The sequence below is a fragment of the Rhyacophila brunnea genome, unplaced genomic scaffold (assembly GCF_057557595.1).
Source record: "Rhyacophila brunnea isolate RB1 unplaced genomic scaffold, BYU_Rbru_1.0 scaffold_22, whole genome shotgun sequence".
Lineage (NCBI taxonomy): Eukaryota > Metazoa > Arthropoda > Insecta > Trichoptera > Rhyacophilidae > Rhyacophila > Rhyacophila brunnea.
This window is the reverse complement of record NW_028232882.1, coordinates 25,499,633-25,523,209: the sequence shown is the minus strand read 5'-3', so window position 1 is coordinate 25,523,209 and position 23,577 is coordinate 25,499,633. Positions and strand designations below refer to the sequence as shown.

Genomic DNA, 23,577 nt, shown 5'->3' with positions numbered 1-23,577 from the left:
TTGTAACAAAGTCATCAGCAACACACAAATTTGAATAAAAATGTGGGCTAGGACTATTCATTTTATGAGGGCAGTATACAATCTAAAAGTTTTGTCGTCGCTTAAACTAATTGTACAAAAAGAGTAGTCAAGAAATATTCCATCTCACCAGCTCTATTAATTGATTTAGTGTTCATGTTTTGACTAGTAGATGGTGTTATATTTTACGCTAGAATTGGTAACAATTACACTTTCCTTAAGCCAGTTTATTCACACAATTTAAGGTGTCTCCAATATCTTTATACATATATATGATAATCTTCTTTGCTTCTTCAAAGCTATTTTCTTCCTGTAAAGCCACATTTAGACCAAGCAAGCGAATGTTTGTTTTTCCCCCACTTCAGCGAAATTCTAATGCTCGCTCAACAAAAAGCGTTTAAGTCAAGAGAATTTCGCTGGAGTGGGGGAAGAAGAAACATTCACTCGCTTGGTCTAAATGCGGCTTAATACATGCTATTGTTTATAATGTCTAATAAAAATGACTAATTCAAACACAAAGGTGTGTTTTTTGTGATAACAATTTTTTTAGTAGGAAGTCTATTTCAAAAGTGCCTTATTGAAGATGTTTGAAGTATTTTATTATGGCAACACTTTAAATCAATTTACTGTACCTAAGTAGGCACTTTGTTATTTATTATAATATCATTTTTTGAATTGTTCATAATAAATGCCAATTCAATTTATTGGTCTATTAAAAACAGTATTATTTGGTACCTTAATGAATATTTTTATGATACACAACTGGAGAAATGTAAATAATTTAAACACAATAAAATATTTTATGATTATGTAGTAAAAATATTCATTAGGGCGTTTTATGGTTTTAAATGGTTTGGTTTTATTTGCTGATATGAAAAAATACTGTGGAAAAGTTGGTAATATTTGTACATTCGTCACATACGTTAAAAAATATATTTCACATAGATATGCTACATATTCTGAATACCTATGTAATAAGTCCATTGTATCTTCTGCCATGTATATTCGTTGATTTGTGACAATTTCTCTAATGTCTTGGTGAGGTGTAGTAGCAGTCCGCTAGTAACGTGTCTGAAAATTCATACGTATGCAGTTGGTGGCCGTATCACAGTTTACAGTGAGCTATTGTATTAGAAATAGAAAGCCGTTGAGAGATATTGAGATCAAATTCATCTCTAAATAAAAAAATACCCAATAAAAGTCACATTAGCAGTACAATCATATTGTATATATTTATAGAAATTACTGGTGCTCATAAGTATCGAGTCGTAATTATCTTTGATACTCATCAATATCAAATTAATGTTCTTCAACAATATTATCTGCAATGCTCCACAAATAGTGTCATCTTTTGATCTCAATGTTATACGGTCATCTCTTTCCCGTAAGACAGTTCACGGCGAAATGTAAGACGTGCAAACCACATGTAACCTATGAATGTGACATAATGCTCTACGCCATTTATAACATTGAATGGCCTTGGGCAATATGGACGCCCTGGCATGCTAATAATATTGCTCCAGAAAAAGCGCCATGATATCAATGCCATAACAGAATATGCACTTAAAAGGGTATTTATAGCACATAGGTCAAAAAAATAGGCAGAAAAAATGAATAATGTAGAAACAAAATATGGTGCTGTCTTTGTCACATTACGTTGTGTCTAGTCATACTACGATCATAAATTATTGATCAGAAAAGCATTTCAATTGATTTGTGACGGTCTAAATATTTTCCAACAGTATTTTTTTGTATCGTTTTCCCAGTTTTTTTTGTAGTGTAGCTTGCATGTTTTATGTTGCTTCCAGCTTGAGAGGTTTCTCTGCCCCGAATGCAGTAAAGTTAGATGTATTTGTATAAAGAGTCCCGCGCCGCAGCAAACCATCGAACGTGCGCAGACCCTTAACCAATCGCCAAATGCCAGACTGCCCTCAGCACCCAACGCTCGGTTAAAAGAAACTTCAAACAATCTATCGACATCTTTAGATTCTAAACTAGACGTAAAGCAGGAGATCCCTGCAAACTCGATCAAGTTTTCACAATGGCTTTCGGGTGTTTTCCCAAGCAACAATAGCAATAATTTAAACAGTAGTCAAACGTCAAATACGTGTAACGCGAACGTCTGTATAAATCATACCAACGGAATAGATAATAATGTAGAGTTGAGAAAAAATCCGCCGGTTGCGGGTAACGTGAGAAGATTCTCTCCCCCGGTGCAGAAAGATAGATCTGTTTCGTTGTTTGCGAGGGGGTCTTCATTTAGAAGGTCTTCTGCTCCACCCAGGCCTCCTCCCAGGTCTCCCACTAAAGTGAGGGCTACTCAGATATAATTAACACAATTTTATTTTTAGGTTATCTTACTAAAAAGTCATTAATGTATATTATTTAGTTTTGTAAGGCAACGTAATTTCATAAAAAGTTGTAATATTAGATATAGTATTACTAAGATGGTAATATTGTTAATTTTATTAACTGTTATTCCTTGATGGAAAGACACGATAGTTAGTTAACTATCTACTAAGAGCCCTACGCAACGTCATACTTATGTAAATAAATTAGATTATTTGTTGTTTGAACAATTTTTGGGCACATAACAAATACTGCGTAACGAGTGGTACCTGTAAAATTTGAACAAAAATAACAGCTGTCAAAACAAAACAAATTGTAAACAATAATCTAGTAAATATATCATATTTAACGTCGTTGAATCGGTTTGGTCAAATTTAAAATTGTATCATAGCGATTATCTACACAAACACCAACCGAACAGACGATTGGAATAAGTAATTTGCATACATTTGTAGTGTATACACGTACGATTTGTTAATAATTCACACGAGCGTGTTGCCATTTCAATAATAAATAAAATAAATGCTATTGATACTTATAAAGCAACCAGTAAAATATTTAAAGTTTTCATTAACCCATAGTAAAAGCTATGTTGCCATGCCATTTATTACTTTGCTAAACAGTCACCTATGTGTAGGGTTCATAGTTAGTTAGTCTTACTTAACATTGACATCTCTGCATAGGGACCTAAGTAATAATTCTTATCGATTGACTCTAATAATTTGAAATTCTTTATTAAAATCGTATCACCACTTAATATTATCGAGTACTTCTCTCCTCAAAGACGGTTTGAGATCATTGCGGTTGATTGATTCTGAAACAGGGACTTAAATTCTTCCCTCAAATTACAATAGAATTTAATGTCGTTTTCAGTTTTATTTTCTATTACGTTGGCTATGATTTTGTAAAGGATTCGTTTTGTCCGAAGACTTAGTTTGACATATTTTGTAAACAACCATGACCACTTACTAAAATATGTATTTCATAGTTATTAACTTGACAAATTATGCATAATTTGCAAAATTAACCAAAATTCTCTGCATGGTTTTGTGTGCCGAGTTTCTATCATTAGTGTTGGATTAAGCAGTAATATATATTCTTAGTTTTATCGAGAACTATTGTTATTTTTGTGATATCTAGTTAGTAATTATATTTTCTACTGCCACTGGACTGATATGCTACGTAATGTGTTACAAAAAAATAAACATCCAGGACATTCCTAACCGTTATTTTAAAAGCGACATTAAACCAGTTGCATAATAGTGGATTAACATTGTGATATATTAGGTCGGCTTATGTTTAAATTCTTTGCAATATAGTGCGGCCACCGATGGATTTAGTGTGGTTGACTGCAACTATACAAAAGTTCATATTGAAGTATACACCGTAAATATTTTCTTTCTCACATGTCATCACTGAAAATGACAAAGATAAAATATCATTGGTCTGTCTTTTAAATCTTGTAAATCCCATTTTGATAAAAATTAAATCTTTATTGATTATGCTAATATTAGCGAATAACTAACTAGAGTATATCGTCTCTGTTCTGGCAGAACACACTAACTGGAGAATACTAGTTTTGAGTAATTTGACTTTGAAGTTGTTAAAAAGTTTGAAATAATGGTCTATCATGTGAGTTTATTAAGTAATCGTAATAAGGATGACTTTAAAATAAAGACTGTTTATTTATTAAGAAGGTTTCCAGACGGTAAAGTTTGAAATAATGAATTTGGTACTAAATCAATCAACTCAATATGTCATTTTTTCGAATTAGTGTCTTCTGCCAGAACAGTGACGATATTATGCTTCATAACTTACTTTGCGCATAAAATGATGTAATATATTCTAAAAATATTTTTTTACATATATTATCTATTTATTTATTTGTTACTACATATTATATTAATACAAGAGGCGTGGCGTACCAGTGTAGTAAAAAGTGCAAAGTTATGAAACGTATACTTTACATCTGTCTAAGATTCTTGCATACATAACATGTCTAATCATTCCAAAAACCTCGTAATTCATAGCACAAAAAGATTGCAAACGTTCTAAATACTTACCGACTGCTTTATTCCACGTACCAACCACGAGTTAAATGTATCGACCCGTTCTTCGCGAGTAGTAATCATTTTGGTTAGATACTCCACGCAACTCGAATCCTTACCACGGTAATCTATCGCAAAAAGATCCACCGATTGGGCAACAGGTTACCTGAGTTGGTTGCGCATTTTTATTTACGTCTTTTTGTAATGCTCATGCGCAGTAGATAATTGAAATCTCATTGGGTAATTTCAGTATTGTCATTATGTACCTAACCTAACTATTTGCTTCAAATTATAAAATGACAATGGATTTGCAGATGATTTATAACGGTGATAATATTATATCTACATATTTCTCACCCTAGGATGTCAGCCAGAATGTATATTTGTATAGTTAAAACGACACTTACCGTTACTGTATGAAAATCCGATAACTTGCGTGAACCTTTTGCGTTCGACGTTAAAAAATCATTGTCAATTTTAAAACAAACGAAAAATAACCTAAACTACGCAATTCTAGGCGAAAGTTCTTGAAACGAATTGTTTGGAATCTTAAGTAACTTTTAACACACTGTAACACAATGAAATTAATATGATTTCAATAATTATTATAGTATTTGATGGTAAGTCGTATATAAATTTAATGATTTCGAATGATTGAATTTAATGGAAAAAACAGGCGGCAAGCATCCCGCCTGCGGAATCAATCGGGAGAAACTTCCGCAATTTGAACATGGGTGGAAATGTGTCAAAGATACAATCATTGTTTAGGACCTCGTGGCAGGTATGAATAAAGCTGCAGGAATTTTGTATAGAGAGTTTGTTCTTTTGTTTTAAATTCTATTTAAAACAAAAATTGGACAGTTTTTACTGTGGCCTTAAAAAAATATTTAGATTTACAAGATTTTCAAGATAGACCGACGATACATTGCTGTCTTCCATATTTCTCAAAATTTTTGCCATACTAAATTTATCTTTGGTCGGACAGTATCAATACATGTCCATTGTATTTGACAGTCACATCTTTATATGTCATAGATATTGTTTTTTTTTTTCGTTATTGAATGAAATCTACCAAACCTTCCCTCAAGTGAAAGTTTTTAATTGTTTTTTTATTACCTATGCATAATAATAATGAGTAAGATTCTCTATTAAAAAAATATATATATTTATATTGCGAGAATATTTTCTCTATCTCCCATAATTTTGTACATAATATTATTTATTTTAGGGCAGAAAGTGTTGCAAGGTTTTCTATTATTATATAATATGTAATGAATTTTAATAATTGACCTTAGTCCTCAGCACTATGGAAACAATGTATTAATAGTACATTAGATAGATTAGTTGGATACTCGTTTTAAATTAATCTGACTATCATACAACTAAACAATGTTATTTAGGCATTAAGGTAATCAGATATTTCACACAAGACATTTATTATTTACATACTCAATGATTCCTGTAAATCTGTAAACATTTAGTCTTAATTAAAAATTATGCAATATTTTATGGTCATTGATAGTGAAATAGGTTGTGTCGAAATTGTTACAATAATATCATAATATATGGTGCAGATTATGCTGGCAGACTCATGCTGATCGTCAGGTTTAAATAGAATAATTTTTATTCAAACCCGACGTCACTCGCGGATTGGGGTGACAAATTGGCTTGAAGCCGCACTGTGGCATACACTGTTTATGCTGTCAGTTTGACATTTACTTTTATAAAATGATAAGACGGTAAATATAATCAGCAACTTGTTACATGTTCAAATACAATCTCCGATAGTTTCCAGTAATATTTAAAGTTAGCAAATGTGTCTAGGCAATCAGGCTGACCAGTAAATATGTTTTTGGTTTACTTATAATTTTTAACACTATCAACACAACGTATGTTAAAAACCAATCAAACTGAGTGTCAATACGATCTAGTTTGTAGCCGAATTGTTATTTAAGGTTGGCGATTTCTTACGGCGTCATCGAATCTATGAGTCTTCTTGTATTATTAGAGCTAAGTCGCACATCTAAACTTGTCTCGACTGCAACATGTCGAATATGTCAATGTGATTTTATATTCACAAAACATGTGATTTAATGTTCTAAAAATAGCTAGTGTCACCCTTAACAAATTTCATCTGACATAGGTATAATAACAAAATGTCATACTGCCACTTGTGCAGGAGCTGCTTTTTCACATGACGTCACTGTCCCAGCATTGCCTCACCTATATGCACGGAAGAAAGTTATAGTCTATTATTACAGACTATTTTCAATATGCGATTAGGCTACAAGTAGCCAGAAACCATCTATCCACAACATAATATGTCAGCGAGTAATGTGAACATAATTAAGCAACATTATCAAATACGTAATCCATCAAACTGACTACTCACTGAATACTTTAATTTAACAAGTTCAAACCAATGTTTGTCCACATAAAATAATTTAAAAAATATCTAAATACAATGAAGTGTAGTTTTGGAATGTAAAAGAGCACTAACTAAATACTATTGCAATTTTTATAAGAGAAATTGCAATATGTTTTTTGTTTCTTGGATCCTAGACATTTCTTGACATAATATAATCTATCTCAGTATCAATGACGGTATATTAAAATATGTTTATTCATTTATCCGACATAAAATTTACCTTTCTATGTATGTTGTAAATTTTTAAGTGAGTTTATTTATTCTAATTTTAATAATAAATTGCATAATAACTAAACGTAATGTGCCTTACGAGTGATTCATATTATGCAATAAGATCATCACACCAACCTAGTGTAATAATAAATAATAATATTGTTTATGAATTAACAATGTAATAAATAAGTAATGAAATTTTATTTTCGTAATGAAAGAGATTTAATATAGCTTTAAAATTTAATATTTAATCTTGAGTTTTTTATTGAACAATAAAATAAGATAAATTGTAATAATTGACCGGCTGGGAGCAAAGGTTAGGTTAGGACAAGACTTTTTATATAATTTTGGAAAATGGGCACCATTTGCAATAAGTATTGATTTTATTATATTTTTCGATGGCCAGCCACGGTATTAAATAGTTTGTTTTGTATGGTTAATGTCCCATCTGCAACATTTCAATTCTAAAAAATTAAATCCACACCCACAATTGGACGGTATTATGTAACAAGGAACCAACCCTCAACATGTTAAAATATGAGTTAGTGCTATAATGTGGTTCTAATAACAGTAAATTTGTTAGGAAAAAATTCCAAGCGTTTAAATGAACGTCACTGCCACCTATCGTTGTAAGAACCAACAAACATTCCTCTACGGATGGTTTCAATTTTGCAACAAAGAACCAATCAACATTTTTTGTTAAAAATTAATTATATTAATAATTAATAATAAAAAAAAAACATTAATTTCCTCAGCAAAAGTCAATATAAAAAATAAATAATTACTTTCAATATTTTTGAACTCCCAAAATATTTGTTCATGAATACCACATTGTTTACCAACACAGCAATTAACTGGTCAGCAGTGAAAGTATATGTATCTAATGGCCACACGCTAGGCGTGTCTTTAGCAGTGAACTAAGTTAAATCTCAGAAGTAGATTTTTGTGAATTGGTTCTTTGTTGCATAATACCGTCTAATTGATGTGTCATCGAAATTTGGTTGCTCTCTGACAACTGTGAGTGAAATTATAGGCAATTGAATAAGCTATAACAAATAAATATATATCCAGGAAAGGAAGTAAATTCAAAGTCTACATTTTATTTGAAGATCAACAATAAATCTTATCTTTAAAAGCATTTGGTTTCTAAAAGAAGAAGAACTTTCTGAAAATTTGCCAAATTTTTGTTTACAGCCTGTCAATAATAATATCATTGTCAGTGTAGTGAGATAATATATTAATGTTTTAAAATAGCACCAAACGATGTTGTCAAATGTAGTTCTTTGATGTGCATTGTAATTATTATTATTATTGTTGTAATGATTCAGAAAAACATATTTTTAAGTCCCCAGATGAGTTGAAACAACAGTATATCCAATGCCAACTGTCAATTCTTGGGGGGGGGGAAACATTGTACAAAAATATATTTTTCTCACAGTTTAATAACGGTCATAGGTGATTTAGTTCTCTTCGGTTGGGAGTGTCTTATTGAAGTTGACGAATCTGGTCCCGACCATTGTTAAATTATGTGGAATTGTGTCATATTTTAATGAACACAATCAATATAAGCCATTCTCTCAATTATTTAATTATATTTTTGAAAACGTCCTAGTAAATCTTACCGATCCATGTTTACTGTCTTAATTTTGATTACAAAAACCCACTAAATATTGTTACATTGATGGTGAACTGACCTACCCCATGTACACTAAACTCCCGATTATCCGTGTGCAGATAATCCGGTTTGCGGATTATCCATGCACGATACGGTGTATATAACAATATAATAGCTCTTAGGAAAATTCGAACTAATGTTAAAAAGATTCCTGTAAACAAACCAAAATCTAGATTTTCTTAATAAATAATGAGTATTAAACATGTTAAAAGTAATTGTCTGCTTCAGAAATGTGTAATATGAGACGCCTAGTTTCAAAACCCCCTAAAACGATTTTAGGTAGTTTTGAGAAAATGAGAAAAACTCATATCTATTAAATCTATGAACTGTATGTATTTATTTTTTAATTCGTACATTCTAAAGAGTATTTTGGGTTATTCCTTTTGGGGTATTTGAAAGGCACACCCAACCATTTTAGCGGGTTTTGAAATTTACCATAATTTTTGATTATACGTATTGACTGTTTTTGGCGTTTTTTAAAGTTCAATCTTTGGCCATCATATAGGTAACAAAAATATCCATCTAAATACATAATATCTAGCTCAAAATTGTTCAAAAACTGTTTAGGTGGATTTGAAACTAGAAGCTTCATAATAATATGTAGTATTTTAAAAAGAAATAACCATAATTCGGATTATCCATGTTTTTCGTTTATCCGTACCGCCTCTCCCCTCCATTATCCTGGATAATCGGGAGTCCACTGTATATTTAAATAAAATCATTAAAATAGAAATGGTTTATATGTTTTTTTTTTATATTGAGTCTTTAGTAATGTTTTGATATTTTTGTCGTTAATAGATATGGTTTGTAAAAGTTACAGTGTAAAAACATTGTGTGCTTAGTAAGACATTTTCAAACGCCCAAATGTGGAATAGACCAGTTCAACTTCAACATAGCGATAATTTTAACTTTGAACTGACAAATCGTCACTGTTCTGGCAGAAGACACTAATTCGAAAAAATGACATATTGAGTTAGTTATACCAAAATGTTCCTTATTTCAAACTTTACCGTCTGGAAACCTTCTTAATAAATAAACAGTCTTTATTTTAAAGTCATCCTTTTTACGATAACTTAATAAACTCACATGATAGACCATTTCAAACATTTTAACAACTTCAAAGTCAAATTACTCAAAACTAGTATTCTCCAGTTAGTGTGTTCTGCCAGAACAGAGACGAAATAGAAGTGCTATTATTTAATTTATTAAAACATGATAATTATGTATTGTGATGTATATTGTTCCATTTAAAAAAAATGGCATTAATATAATAATTGATATTTGAAATAAATACCTTTCTAATGATTTATTTTTTATTTATTTCATTCTTATGTATGTTTGCTTTTAATATTCTAGTTTAGATTTGATGTAAATTTTGTAGTTAGACTTGTTTTGTAGATTTTGGATTATTTGGTAAATAGTTCTTTAGAATAAAATGCACGGTATTCACGCTTCTTATTCTCACTGTTGCACTCTTTCAATTTATTATAAATGCTTTTTTATTAGTGAATATAAAAAATTTGTATTTTATTGTGTTATGAAATCAATAGAAACTAAATTTTAAAATGTCAAACTTAACCATGAGGTGTAAAGATCTTGTAAATGGAATTCGTATCCGACTGTGATCTCCACAATGATCCAGTTCATAGAAATTACACTTTGACTTCTTTTGATTACCATGTTATTTTAACTAATTTAATTAATATATTTTTCTGTTACAAAAAATATGGAATTACTCGTTGCTAATTTACTTTCATTCTACGTTATGTATTTGACAATCTTCTAATCGTAATATAATATATCAATTGTTGAATTTTGAAGGTTGCCGTAAATGGTGAAAAGTCTCTTCCGTATAAAAAGCCAATAATTTCTTCCAATTTTTGTATCAATATTGACTATAATGATATTTACTAACTTTTGTATTTTTATGTCAATTCATGATTAAGAAAACGGCATTTTATACAACAGAGAATAATTTGTACACCATTAAAATGGCGATTGTGTTTCATAGAACTTTGGTGTGGGGGAAGTCTTACTAACAAATATATTTAATATTATTTGTCATTATATTATGCCGTAGTATGCAATCAACGGTTTATCTAGATTAATTTTAAATGTTAAAAAAATGCCAATGTGGATGCAACATTTAAGTGTTGGTTAGAATAAACTTTCGTCGGCACTTGCAACAAAGTTGGAATTCATCATATTCATCGAGTGCAGTCGCTTTTGGTCCAAGTGACATCTGCACCAGCCTGACAGATCACGGAGCATATAAATGACAATGTGGCGATCATTGTCATTCAGAAAAATATCCTTCCAACAATAATTGAAACACTGCACTACTTTATTTCTAATTGTCGAATGTACCTAATATTTTCATAAACACAAATGCAAAATCATTTTTTCTCTGTCCGATGCACAACATACAATGATGTGCATTGGTGTTTGCAGTAATGAACCCAACTTTGTTGGTATTTCTGAGTTGGGATTATGGTGTTTTATGTGCAGGGGCCTACAATGGCCGAGCGGTTACACGTCTGGTCTGGCAAAAAAATCGCATGTTTTTCGATGTGTGTTTGTACCCAGAGTATGGATGTAATAGGTTGAGCGGCCACATCAGGAGGTTGTTCGTTAGGCAGCCCAGATCAACATAGCATTGTTGAGCCAATTAAAAAAATTATATGCTGGGTGCCTAATGTTAATTAATATATAAATAGTGTTGTTTGACTTCAGCCCTTGATATGCATTATTCTATGTACTTACTCAAACCTCTTAAAGAATACTAACCATTCTGAATCACTCTGAATTAACTAATATTGATTGTTTGCGTACTACGGTATAATTGGTTACATTGCGTGGTCCATTTAACCCAGTCACAATACTGATGGCAAACACCTTGTACAGATGGGGTTAGATAAGATAATTATTGTCACCGTTTCATTGCTTTTTTGTTTTAGGCTTTGGAATCAAAGTTAGCATCATGTAGAGCCCCGGTTCACAATAGGGACGCGTCACATGCTTCATCTGACTTTAGTAGAGATCATTACAGGTACTAATAATTTTCTTATTACCATATTCATCTATTCGGTATCCGGATACTAACCACACCTTTCAACACCCTATTAGCTGAAAATATTCAAATTCAACAAAAGTACATAATTGAGAAGCTGAGAATTAAAGGGATCCAAATATATAAGTAACCAAATCCAGTAAAGCAACATCAAAGTTAAATATGTCATTATAAGTTCTTCATAACCGTCTTTATCATCCTATAAATGAGGTCTAGAATGCGACAAGTTTAATTTGAGGTTTAGTGACGGCGCTCGTTTTGTTATCGAAGTATTGAGTATTGCAAGGATTGAAAGATATTATTCCCCACTTTCTTGATACAAACAGAAATATAAAATACAATGACTTATGGCATTTCCCTCATTGAGTTATATGGCAACATTAAAATGTCAAATCATTTGTCTTGTCATCGCCGTGATTCTTTCGTCGACATTGTTTATGGTCAAATATGCTCTTTTTGTCGTTTTTCTTCTTCGCAGTACAAATTATAATCTTCATACCATCACCTTTTCGAAACTTTTTGCATTATTAACGCATCTAAATGACTTAGAATACACACTATTAAGAAAAGTTGAATGTTTTCAATGTGAGAGGAAGGAATAGGCAAACGCGAGACGGGATTTTAGTACACCAATCTGCCGTACACCGTAATAAACTTTTCGCATTCTAGTTCCCAAATGATAGACTATTTAACCAACGAAAAAAAATAGGACCTATATCGTTACGTTTGTTAGTGTTTGAATGGGTAAATGTCAGGCCCATTCAAACTAAATATTATGTTGTTATAAAAATAAAACATTTTATGCATAGAAGGTTATGGAACTTTACATCCAAAGCGGGGTTAATGGTTGAATTCATTTTCATGTCCTAAATAAAGTGAGATAAAAATTGCCCCTGACTCAATTTTAACTTTTATAATGTCTTTTGTAACCTTTTCATCCTCAGCCCCTCAATTATTGTGTATCTGTCAATTGGTTATATTCTATTTATACATACTAGATTATATACATTATCCAGCTGAAAATATTAAAAATTTCGTAATTATCATATATTATTAATAAAGTAGTTATTGTAAGCATTACATTTTTTAAGAATATGTTTTAACACTTTACCTACTGCGCAAATTACGCAAACTATGTATGCCAGGTGCCGACAATGAAAAATCATTTAACTTAAAATTATCAGGAAATGTCAATGACATGAATATGGATGAAGCATCTAGAAAATAAAATGACACTCACTTTGTGTCGGGTCTGCCGGATGGCGAAATTCATATTTTAATATCGGTATCCTACGCTCAAATGAACATTCTGCTTGCAAAGCGGTCTGGCGACACCGCTGGGTCTGCCCATACAAAATTTCTGACTGTCAGGTTTCGACTCCATCGTTATTATTGTGTTACAAAACGCCAATGTGCCTACTTAAAAATTGTAAAAAAAATCTACTAAACACTCCAAGAAAGATGGGATATCACTTTTCATGTGTTAGTATTATTTATTATTTATAAAATGCCATTTTAAGATAATGTTTATTCAATGCAATTGAATGACAGAAACCATTGGACAGTCGCCTGTGATGCGCTGGGCTCACTTGCGTCTAATCTCCGAGAAGTCGTAAGTAACCGAGAATCTGTTTCTAACGCAATGAGTCATGACACTAATACGCCATTACAATAAAGGTTATATTACTATAAATTCTCGAAGCTTGTATCGCATAATGGAAATGGATACGTCATATGGTCACGTGACATCTACCTATACATCTGTGAATGACTTTCATGCACAATTTCTCTTTTTTCTGAAAATAATAAGTTATGATTGTTCTAATTTTAAACTTAATATAATTAAACCATAGGAAATGAAAAAATATTAAATAAACACCTAGTGAAACACTATAAAGAAATACATTCCCAAGAATTTAATTAAAAATAAGTGTGAAAAAAGGCTATTTGCTGCGTAAGTCCACTGTATTTTATGAATACGACATTTGAAATTGGTAAGGAAAAAGGATGTTACCATCATTTTTATCGGTTTTTCTCTAATAACTTACGTAATTAATGTCAGATTGGGAAAATAATACACCAAATTATTAATCATTATGCACTTTAAGTCTGTGTATATTTTTTATTTTGATTTTGACAGAAAATCATTGAAAAAACGTTTTTTGCTCCTCCTGTAAAATTTGCTTTGTGTGGATTACGCCCTTTTTCCTTTTTACAGTCGATATTATCATTATCACTAATCTATGACACATTGTTCATTGACTTCTTGGCCCTTACAGTGATATAATGATACAACTTATCGATTCGTTCAAAGAAAAGACCTTTATATTAGTACTTACAACTTACATGTGACATACCGCTTACCATTTGAAATGAATCACGATTCACCTTGAAATTTCGCATATTGGACCGGGCGAGTCAAACAACAATGCACACGCGCACATTTAAATATCAAGTTTATTTTGTATGGTAAAGTTGTATATCGATACCCTAGTTCTATAGGGAACACAAAAATAATGGGAACTGGCTTACCCTACTGGGTGTGGTATAATATGCTTCAGATCTCGTGTTAAATAATATGTTATTTTCAATAGTTATGTCTGAATCGTAATATCCTTTTAGGTTTTTACGTAAACAAAACGCGTACCTATCTAATATTAAATATTGTTTTTTTGAAGACCGACGGAACGCTTTATGTTCTTTGGGTTGGGTCATAAAATAATAAAAAAACCTGTCTTCAGAACCTTGGTCCAGGGCAACTGGCCTTCACATTTCTATTATATTAATCTGTTCTGCGGCAACAAAATTTTAAAGAAGGTTGTAAAGATTGGAAAGGTCTTTTCTTCTTTAAAATTCAATAAAAAATAAGTAAAAAAAATCTTCAACGGTCCATCAAATCGAATAATAATATGTAACCCTCTCTGGGATTAATCATTATTTCCATTATATACGGGAATCTCTGGATTGATTTTATGTTGGACTATTAAATTTCATTGTGCATTGCTAAATTCCTTTGACTTAACAAAATTCAAGGGTTTAAAAAGTTTAAATTGAATTGAGAATATGTGTCAAATGGCTTTTTGAGTTGTTTCACTATTGCACTATGGTATCGATACGTCTTCAGTCAACCACTCTGGCATATGCGATTCGTAACCGTTGCCTACTATTAGGAAGCTATATGGGCTGGGGTGGTAGGTAAAGTGTTAAATATATTATATACAGTCAAACTTGGTTATTACAAGGAAGATGGGACCGACTGAATTTGCTCATTATAAACGTTACTCGTTATATCAGAGAATAGGTATTTTTAAATGAGCGGTCACATAACACAAAAAGTGTTCTGTAACCATAACACAAAAAGTCGCAATTCAAACAAAAATACACAATTAGAATTTTTCCCCGAAACAAGCATGGCATTCAAGAAGTTGTTTATTGTAATGAACGCTGGTAGGCACCTACTGACTTCAGCTTGGATTTTTTACATGAAATTTCAACCATATCGACCCTTAATCGGCAGAACAACGTAAGCGACAATTCATAAATTTTACAGGAGAAATTATTTCCGTAATTAGTTCCAAAAATGAATTCTGTTAATGTGTTTAATAATAATTGGTTACTGCCTATACGGAAATTATAAAACAATTGCATTAGTGCTTTTAGTTTTCGAAATAGTGGCGGTAACGCTGTTTTGCTTATGTCTATGACACGATATTTTTTCCAGGCATGTCGCTTACGCTATTTGGCGTAGTCGTTTTTATTTATAAATTTCATGCTAATTATCATCACAGGGCATTACTAATTAAGTATTAAAATAAATAACATAAGCACCCATTTATTTTACGAAAGGGGACGTTGTTAAATAAATTAAAAATACTTTGACATTTTAAATTAATATTTTTGCTTGTAGATATTAATCACATATAGGTAAAATAAAAATAAATGATTGGTATTTTTAAGGTTTCGCTTATATTATTAATATTATCAGGTATTGTTATTTTTCAAAATGAAATAGGTACGTATCTACTCGTACATAATTAAATATGGGGACCTACTAATTATGATAAAATATAATTGTAATCAACTATTCAGTTTTACAAAAAAATTATTGTCCCACATTTTTTAAGCAGTAATCGCTGTATTATCCTCATTCACATCTTCCTGATCGGATTCCGGTAAAGTATCTTCCACTGATAATCCATGTGGCAGTTTCATAAACTCATCCGTCATCTCTGAGGGATATTACATTTAACACAGAGACTTTTATACTGTTACTCGTTATACTGGATTTCCGATATTGGTGATTTAGCACTATACAGCAAGGGTGGCTGCGCTTAAAGCATCACAGCACTTGATCGGGATCTGATGACATTTTCTAGGTCTAACAGTTTAGTCCTACTGTCACCAGAGTAGGTACAATATTTGGTAAGTTTTTTAAATTATGCCTTTCATAATTCACCAAATTTAATTTTGAACTTTGAAGGAATGCAAGTAGCAGCGAAAGATTTCCAGTCACGGAATTCTGCATATGACATGATGACCTAGCGTTGGAAATGATGGTGGGTCATTTTGATAGTGCCCAAACTACTATATAAATGACTCAATTGCCGCATGAATGGAATCGACCGGCATCGTAGTACGACCAGTGGGTCTATTCTATACTTATCGACCGCTAAAGTGATAGATATTATCAAACTTAGGGTAGGTTTATATAAAAGTGTTAGTACTTATTGCAACAATTATAATCAACGTATTGTAATTGTTACAATAAGTGATAATTCTATAATACAAACCTACCCTAAGTTTGATAATATTTATCACTTTATCACTTTAGCGGTCGATAAATACAGAATAGACCCACTGGTAATAGAAAATGTATTTCTATCAATTCAATGAAAGTTGAATTTTTCATAAAATAAGATAGCATACCCAGTGTTGCCCGGTTCTTATTCTGACCAATCACAGTATAATAATTCCTTGATTTTTTCCCGCTTTGTCAGTCCTGTCCAAAGATTTGTGCATGATTGCTGAGATCTCATTACTGCCACGTTTACCATCAGTTTCACCCCATAAAAAGCAGTATCCATTATTTGTTCCACTTTCGTAGATACTTTCATTATAGTATGCGTATTTCGACTAGGGAGTGTTTAGCACCTTCTCGAGGTCAAAACTTGCGCACAAAATGTCATAGTGATTTTTACTTTTGGCCAGATCATTAAAGAACATCTCCTTGCATTTATCCTTTACGGTAAGGGGACATTTGTAAGTATCCGTTTCAATTAGCCGAAGTCTCTCGTCACCAGACATATTTGTTACTTTCTCGCAAAAAGAACACTATTATCTTTTTTGGTAGATGAAAACCCAAGTTGAACTTACTGTCTATTAAATACGTTTCTGAAAACATTCTGAATCACGACATTAGTGGATTCATTCAAAGAATCCAAATTTTCAGTATAAATTTTATACTTTACATTTTTAACATTTCAAAAATCTATAGGAAGATACTATTCTTCGTAGATTATTCCGACAGTAGTGAGATGTAACGGAGGGTAATTATTGTTTAATAAACTCTATTACCAGGTTTATTTTATCTCAGCCAGTTTTACTGGACGGCGCGAGCTTTGCTCCCAAATCGGTTTTCGCACAACTCACTACCAGACGGACCACCGAATAAACCGTACCGTAGCTTACACTATCAAATAACGTCGGTTACGTTGTTTTGCTCTACTTTATAATGCGATACAAGTTAAAACGCTAAAAGGCACAGACCCTAAAAAAATGTCACGCGATTGAGATCGGGCTCTAATATTTTTGTCACTTATGCGCTAGGTGATATTGAACAGTTCTCCATTTAAAACGCAATTTACCAAAAAGTGTCGCTTACGTTGTTCTGCCGATTAAGGGTCGATATGAGTGGATGGATACTTTTTCAATATTGTCGGCGAAAACACCAATTAGGTATAGGTAAATCGTTTTACAGTGGCACCATGGGTATGGCAAATGCGGCTTGCAGTTGTAGTGGTATTGTTTGCTAGCATTGAAACAGGCATTGTCGCAAGCAATTCAATACACGAGCGAATCTCCTACGGCGCCACTGTAGAATGATTTACCTATACTTATACGCTTAACTAGTGTCACAACGTATTGCTTAGGGTCGAAATGTTTTTAAACGATCGACACATTAACAGTTTAAAGAAAGTTTTTGACAATATTTTTGCTCGGTATATCGGATATATCTCGTTATAAAAATGAATACATGTATGGAGAAAATCATAAACTAAAATGTCAACGAATGTTTCCTCATTACATCCGAGATCTCGCTATGTCCGTGATCGTAATAACCGAGTTCGACTGTATATTAAAAATCGATTGCTTATAATTATCAGTTTATTTATATGCCTCGTGAATACTGTTGATTAATTTAATGATGTCCGTTTTGTGTAATTGTATTTAATGTTTTACTGCAGGATGCGCAGATTGAACAGTCGAGGTCCATCATCGCCCGCTGTCACTCCTAATTATATACATTAAACATATGTATCACCCAGAGGATATTAGGCAACTTTAATCTTAGTGATAATTTCATTGTAACAAAATTTGCATAATAAAGGTCTATTTACACGTCCCCCCCAAGCACTGTAACATCGCAGTATCTATACTGACACGAATTTTATTGTATTGCGATTACAAATTACCGTATTTCCTCGATTATAAGACGCACACTTATTTTTATATACCATTAATAAAAAATAAAAACATTTAAACTTTATTATAACGATCACAATAAAAAGGGTTTAAAAATGGGTGTATTATTTATCTACTATCACCACCAGAGTCTGAACATTACTTCAGATTATGTTTACGATTTTTCTGAAACACTTCGACTTCATTCAGGCGGTGGCTACTGTAACTCGACTACCTGCTCTGCCACGCCGGATCAACTGACCCCCCCACTACTAGTAATCAGTGATAATTCATCACAACCGCTGAATTTTACAGCGATTGTAAGATGCCATCGATTATAAGACGCACCCCGAATTCAGAGACACCAAAATAGGAAAAGACATGCGTTTTACAATCGAGGAAATACGGTATTAATTCAAGATTTTCACCCACGGTGGTCTAGTTAGAAGAGTGGCGGTCTTCGAAAGCTGTGGGTCGCAGGTTCGATGTTCAAAATACATTTTTTCAATTTGTGTTTGATCCACTGCAAGGACTCAACGAGTTGGCCAAACGGCTATGAACTGGTACCGAGACGTGTAAACAGACCATAACACTCCATTCCATTAAAATGCTTGAAACCATGACACCGCAATCATTTTACCGCCTAACAAAATCTCATGGCCTCTGAAATATCTCATTTCGGGGATGTATTTTAAATTAATTATCATCATGGCGTCATTCATCGCTCTGTGTATCATTTACAGTACAATAAATATATGTTTTTTTAAGCTATTCTTCCTTCGAGATGTTCGGTGTGAGATTAAACTCATTCTCATAATATAAAATTACAAAGAAATAGAACCTAGGTTATCTGCCATCGTTATCATCAACCAGCATCGATTCATCCACTGCTGGATATGGGCCTCTCCTACTTCCTGTCACCTACTTTATGAGTTCATCGTTATAGCTGCTTTCAAGTGGTTGTGTGTCTGTTTCGTGCCTCTTGGGTACAATTCTAAGGACTTTCTGTGCATTTGTCCAGAGGCTCTCTACTTGTCAAGCAACGTGCCTGGTCTAATGCCATTTCATCAGTATGGCGACTCATAATAATATTACATATATTATTACGTATTCTTGGCTGTCCTTGTCTGATGGTCTCTTGTGGTCTTTCTGCGTTATACCCAACATGCCTTTTCATGCGGCATTGTGCTACTCTTAGTTTTTTGATTTCTCATTGTGCTTAAAGCATCAAATGTTCATATCGCACCCTCGCAACTAAACTGCCACAATCCAAAAAACGTCAAACAGAGAAAATCAGCTTTGAAGTTTTTACCTTTCGCATTTTTGTACTGTGTTTTCGAAATATGTTTAGATATTGAATGAAGTTTTGACTTGAATTTGATGACTTAGAGATATGAAATTTTCGGTACATATACTATGAACGATAGACAATGAAACGTAGTAATTAACTCAAAACCCGTAAATTTGGACTTGTGGCGGTTTAGTTGCGAGGGTGCGATATATGCAACGGGTGACCTGTATAGAAATAATGCTATATTAGACACACTTGTGTTACAACATTATTATATGTGACAATTGACTAAATTTAAAATGTTGCAATTTCAACTTACAATTTGCTTGTTACAAAATTATGGATGGTAGATCTTGGTCGCCTCCTGGTAACATTTCCACTATTGCCTTAAAGATGCTGTATTTCTTTCTTCATGGTCCAACAATGTTTTTTTTACTTTTTGTGTCACTTCTACACATCAAAAAAATATTTTTTTGAGTTAAATTGCCAAATTGTTATATTACAAATGCAATATTCTCATAAATCGTCCAAAAGTATATTCTCTAAACCGTACCAGAATTTGTCTCTGGTCTATGTCAATTGTCACTTTATGGTGTGATAAAATCATAAACAAAGAGTGGATAATCTTGGTTCTATTATCTAAAAAAAAATGCACTGTCATTTGTTTTTTTTCACACGATTGGCAAATAAGTAATTAATAATGTGTTTAAATCTCACTTAAGCAATATGTACGTTAGTTGGCACATGTTTTGTGTGTGTTTTCTGCATTTTTTTTTATTGTCGATTTTAATGGTATTTTTAAGAATTTTTTATGATTGCAACTTACAACTTAAAAATGAGATTGTTTTAAAAATATGCATGTATATAATAGCAATATGATATGAATGTGTTGTACTATTATGACTTACTCGATAGGATTTTTTAAAAATAGGTATGTTCTAATGATTTCTTTATCGTTAAGACTATTTAGTTTCAGTTTTTACACGTCAACTAATAATTTGCAGAAAAGTGTATGTTACGTTAAATTATTATTAATTATCGATAGATGCTAATTTATACATTTTGTCTGGTGATTTATTATAAGAGAAGGTAGAGTAGTTTAACTAATTTAATTTTGTTCGTATTTTATTATGAAATTTATAAGGTGAAATAAACCATGAATTGAATTTATTTATGCATTTTGTAAGATCTTAATTTTTACGTGAAAATGTGCGTTTTGAGATTACGTTAGGTTTAATTCGATATTGTTTCGATTAGGTTTAGGTTACGTTGATAAAATATTTTGTCAACGTCTATCACAGCTCATTGAAAGTCCTCTAACAGTATTTGTATATTTGTGATAATAAACACGTGCGGTATTGTTCACTTGAAAGTAGATTTCTCACTGAACCAATAAAAATTACTTAAGTAACGTAGAAAATGTAATACACACAAAACTATTAGCCCTTGCATATTTGAGATAGTCGATGAATACATCATTTGATTTTAATAGACATAATATCCAGAAATAATAATAGTAAACGTAGATTAATAGGACACTTTTTAATATTTTTAAGACACGGAAACCACCTACCTATTTCTAAAAAAAATAAATAATCATTTTGCCGTTGAGAAATTTAGTTTTCAATTTTTTAATTACTGCAACATAATCGTATGATTAATTTAGATTTAATTGTAAGTGAATCATCAGTATCGTGGGCTAAGTCAGTGCTTTCCAAACTTTTTCATGCCACAGACTAAAACTAAACCCTAAAAACTGAAAAAAAAATCGTCAACCACCCTCCGAGGAAAAATAAATTATTTTAGTTATCAAAAGCTTTATTTGGCATTAATTATTACTACCTATTCATACATTTTATATATTTATCAAAAATATAATGAGAAAAATTTATTATACATATGTGAAGTCTACAAAAACTATTATATATATATATATATATATAATGAAAGGAATGTAGTTGCATGTTTATACATAACAAATCAATGTAAATCAAATTATCTGATCTGAACGATCAATTCTTCTTGAGCTTAAATGTATGCATATATAATTGAAAAAAATATTTCTAGTTCTACTCTAATATTACGCTGTTCCCCACAGAAGCTCTACGATCCCCCAGGGGGCCACGATCCATGAGTTTGGGAAGCACTGGGCTTAATGAATAATAATAAGTATTCACAAGTAAAAATTCATGTTTTAAATCTTACAAAGAGCATGTTTACATTGCTGATTCTCCCAGATAAATAATCTAAAAATAAGTAATGGAAAATTTATAGCGTGTTATTTCTATAAAATATTTATATTTAAGCCTTCGCCCATGAAAGTACTCAAAGTAAACACGACTAAAATTTAAATAGCTAGTGTGAGACTATTTGTATTTCAAATGAGGTTCACTCATGGTGGAACTAGTTTGCAACGTGTCCTTGATTTATCACTTGAGACCTGGCATGCCAGACGCCAGACTACAGACTACTAAATAGTCTAGCCGTCGTTCAAACATTGAAGTATGAGTGAAAAACTCTGTGACATTAGTGGTGAAATACCCCTGCCATATATTCCAGTTTGATAGTTTCTTCTTCTTCTTTGCCCATATCCGCCCCTTAGCTGGAGCATATGGACACCATGCGGCGCCTCCAAGAATCCCTGTCGCTCGCCAGTCTTCTTGCTTCGTTCCAGGTCAAACCAGCATCCCGTAGCTCCGCCGTATACACTCTGTAGATTGTATTTAGCGGCCTTCCAGGACGCCGGAATCCGGTCGGCTTGAAGAACAGGCAAGCCAGGTTAAAGTTCTCTTCTGGCATCCGCAGCACGTGGCCGAGCCAGGTCCAACGTCGCCTCTTCACTTTCAGTGTGATGAGAGGCTGCTTGGTACGTTCTCTTATCTCCTCGTTGCTCCTAAAGTCATACCACCGCACACCCAGTATTCGTCGCAAACATCTGTTTTCGAAGCTCAGTATACGGTTGCTCTGAGCCTTCGTAAGGTGCCATGATTCGCTACCGTAAAGCAGCACCGTCAGAATGCAAGCGTCGAATAGGCGGCATTTGGTTTTGACCGAGTACAATCGTGAATCCCAGACATTTCGCATCGAGTTGAATGTTGCTCCAGCCATTCCCATTCGGATAGCGAGCTCTTTCTGCAAAATGCCATCTCCCGTGATGTGTACCCCCAGATACTTGAAGCTGTCGACGCTCTCGATGCTTTGTCCATCGCTAATCAGAGGAAAATCTGGATCAGGACAGGTGCTATTGCACAAGACGTTGGTTTTCTTCGCGTTGATTTTCAAACCAACGCGAGAGGAGTTGTTATGCAACCTGTCGATTGTCTCTTGAATGCCCTTGATTGAGTTGTCGAATAGGACAGCATTATCGGCGTATTCCAGGTCGCATAGCTTCACCGTGGGGGTAACAGGTATGCCTCGGTCAGGTGGTATTGACTTCCGTAGTATGAAGTCAAAGAGAATGATAAAGAGAAACGGTGCAAGGACACAACCCTGTCTGACTCCGGTCGTGACCCCGAACCATTCCGTGACAGTGTCTCCAATTCTGACACAGCATTCGCTATTCTCGTGCAGGCTTTTGATTATGGCAATGATCTTGGGAGGGATCCCGTATGCTCCCAGTATCATCCAGAGGGAGGGGCGGTGCGGACTGTCGAAAGCCTTCTCATAATCCATAAAGCAGCAAGCCATCGGACTGTTCAACTCATGGCTCTGCTGGAGAAGACATCGAAGGTTGTGGATTTGGTCTGCACACGCTCGACCAGGTAGAAACCCGGCTTGGTTTTTCCTGAGGACGTGCATTATTGG

At 33.0% G+C, this 23,577-nt stretch overlaps 1 protein-coding gene across 2 annotated transcripts in view; it reads left to right on the top strand.

Moving 5' to 3' along the window:
• The window catches only part of nudE (Nuclear distribution protein nudE), a 28,881-nt gene extending 9,579 nt beyond the window's left edge, over positions 1-19,302 (top strand). The window contains exons 8-9 of one of the 2 annotated variants that reach the window (XR_015070983.1): positions 1,827-3,897; positions 9,906-10,035. Coding sequence is in view for 1 of the 2 variants with exons in the window: in XM_085949860.1 (XP_085805986.1) it covers positions 11,689-11,780; positions 18,266-18,329 (156 nt within the window). In the remaining variant the exon portion in view is untranslated. Of the gene's footprint in view, positions 1-1,826; positions 3,898-9,905; positions 10,036-11,688; positions 11,781-18,265 lie in introns of those variants that run through there. The other variant, XM_085949860.1, reaches the window with a different exon arrangement.
• The last annotated feature ends 4,275 nt before the right edge of the window (positions 19,303-23,577 follow it).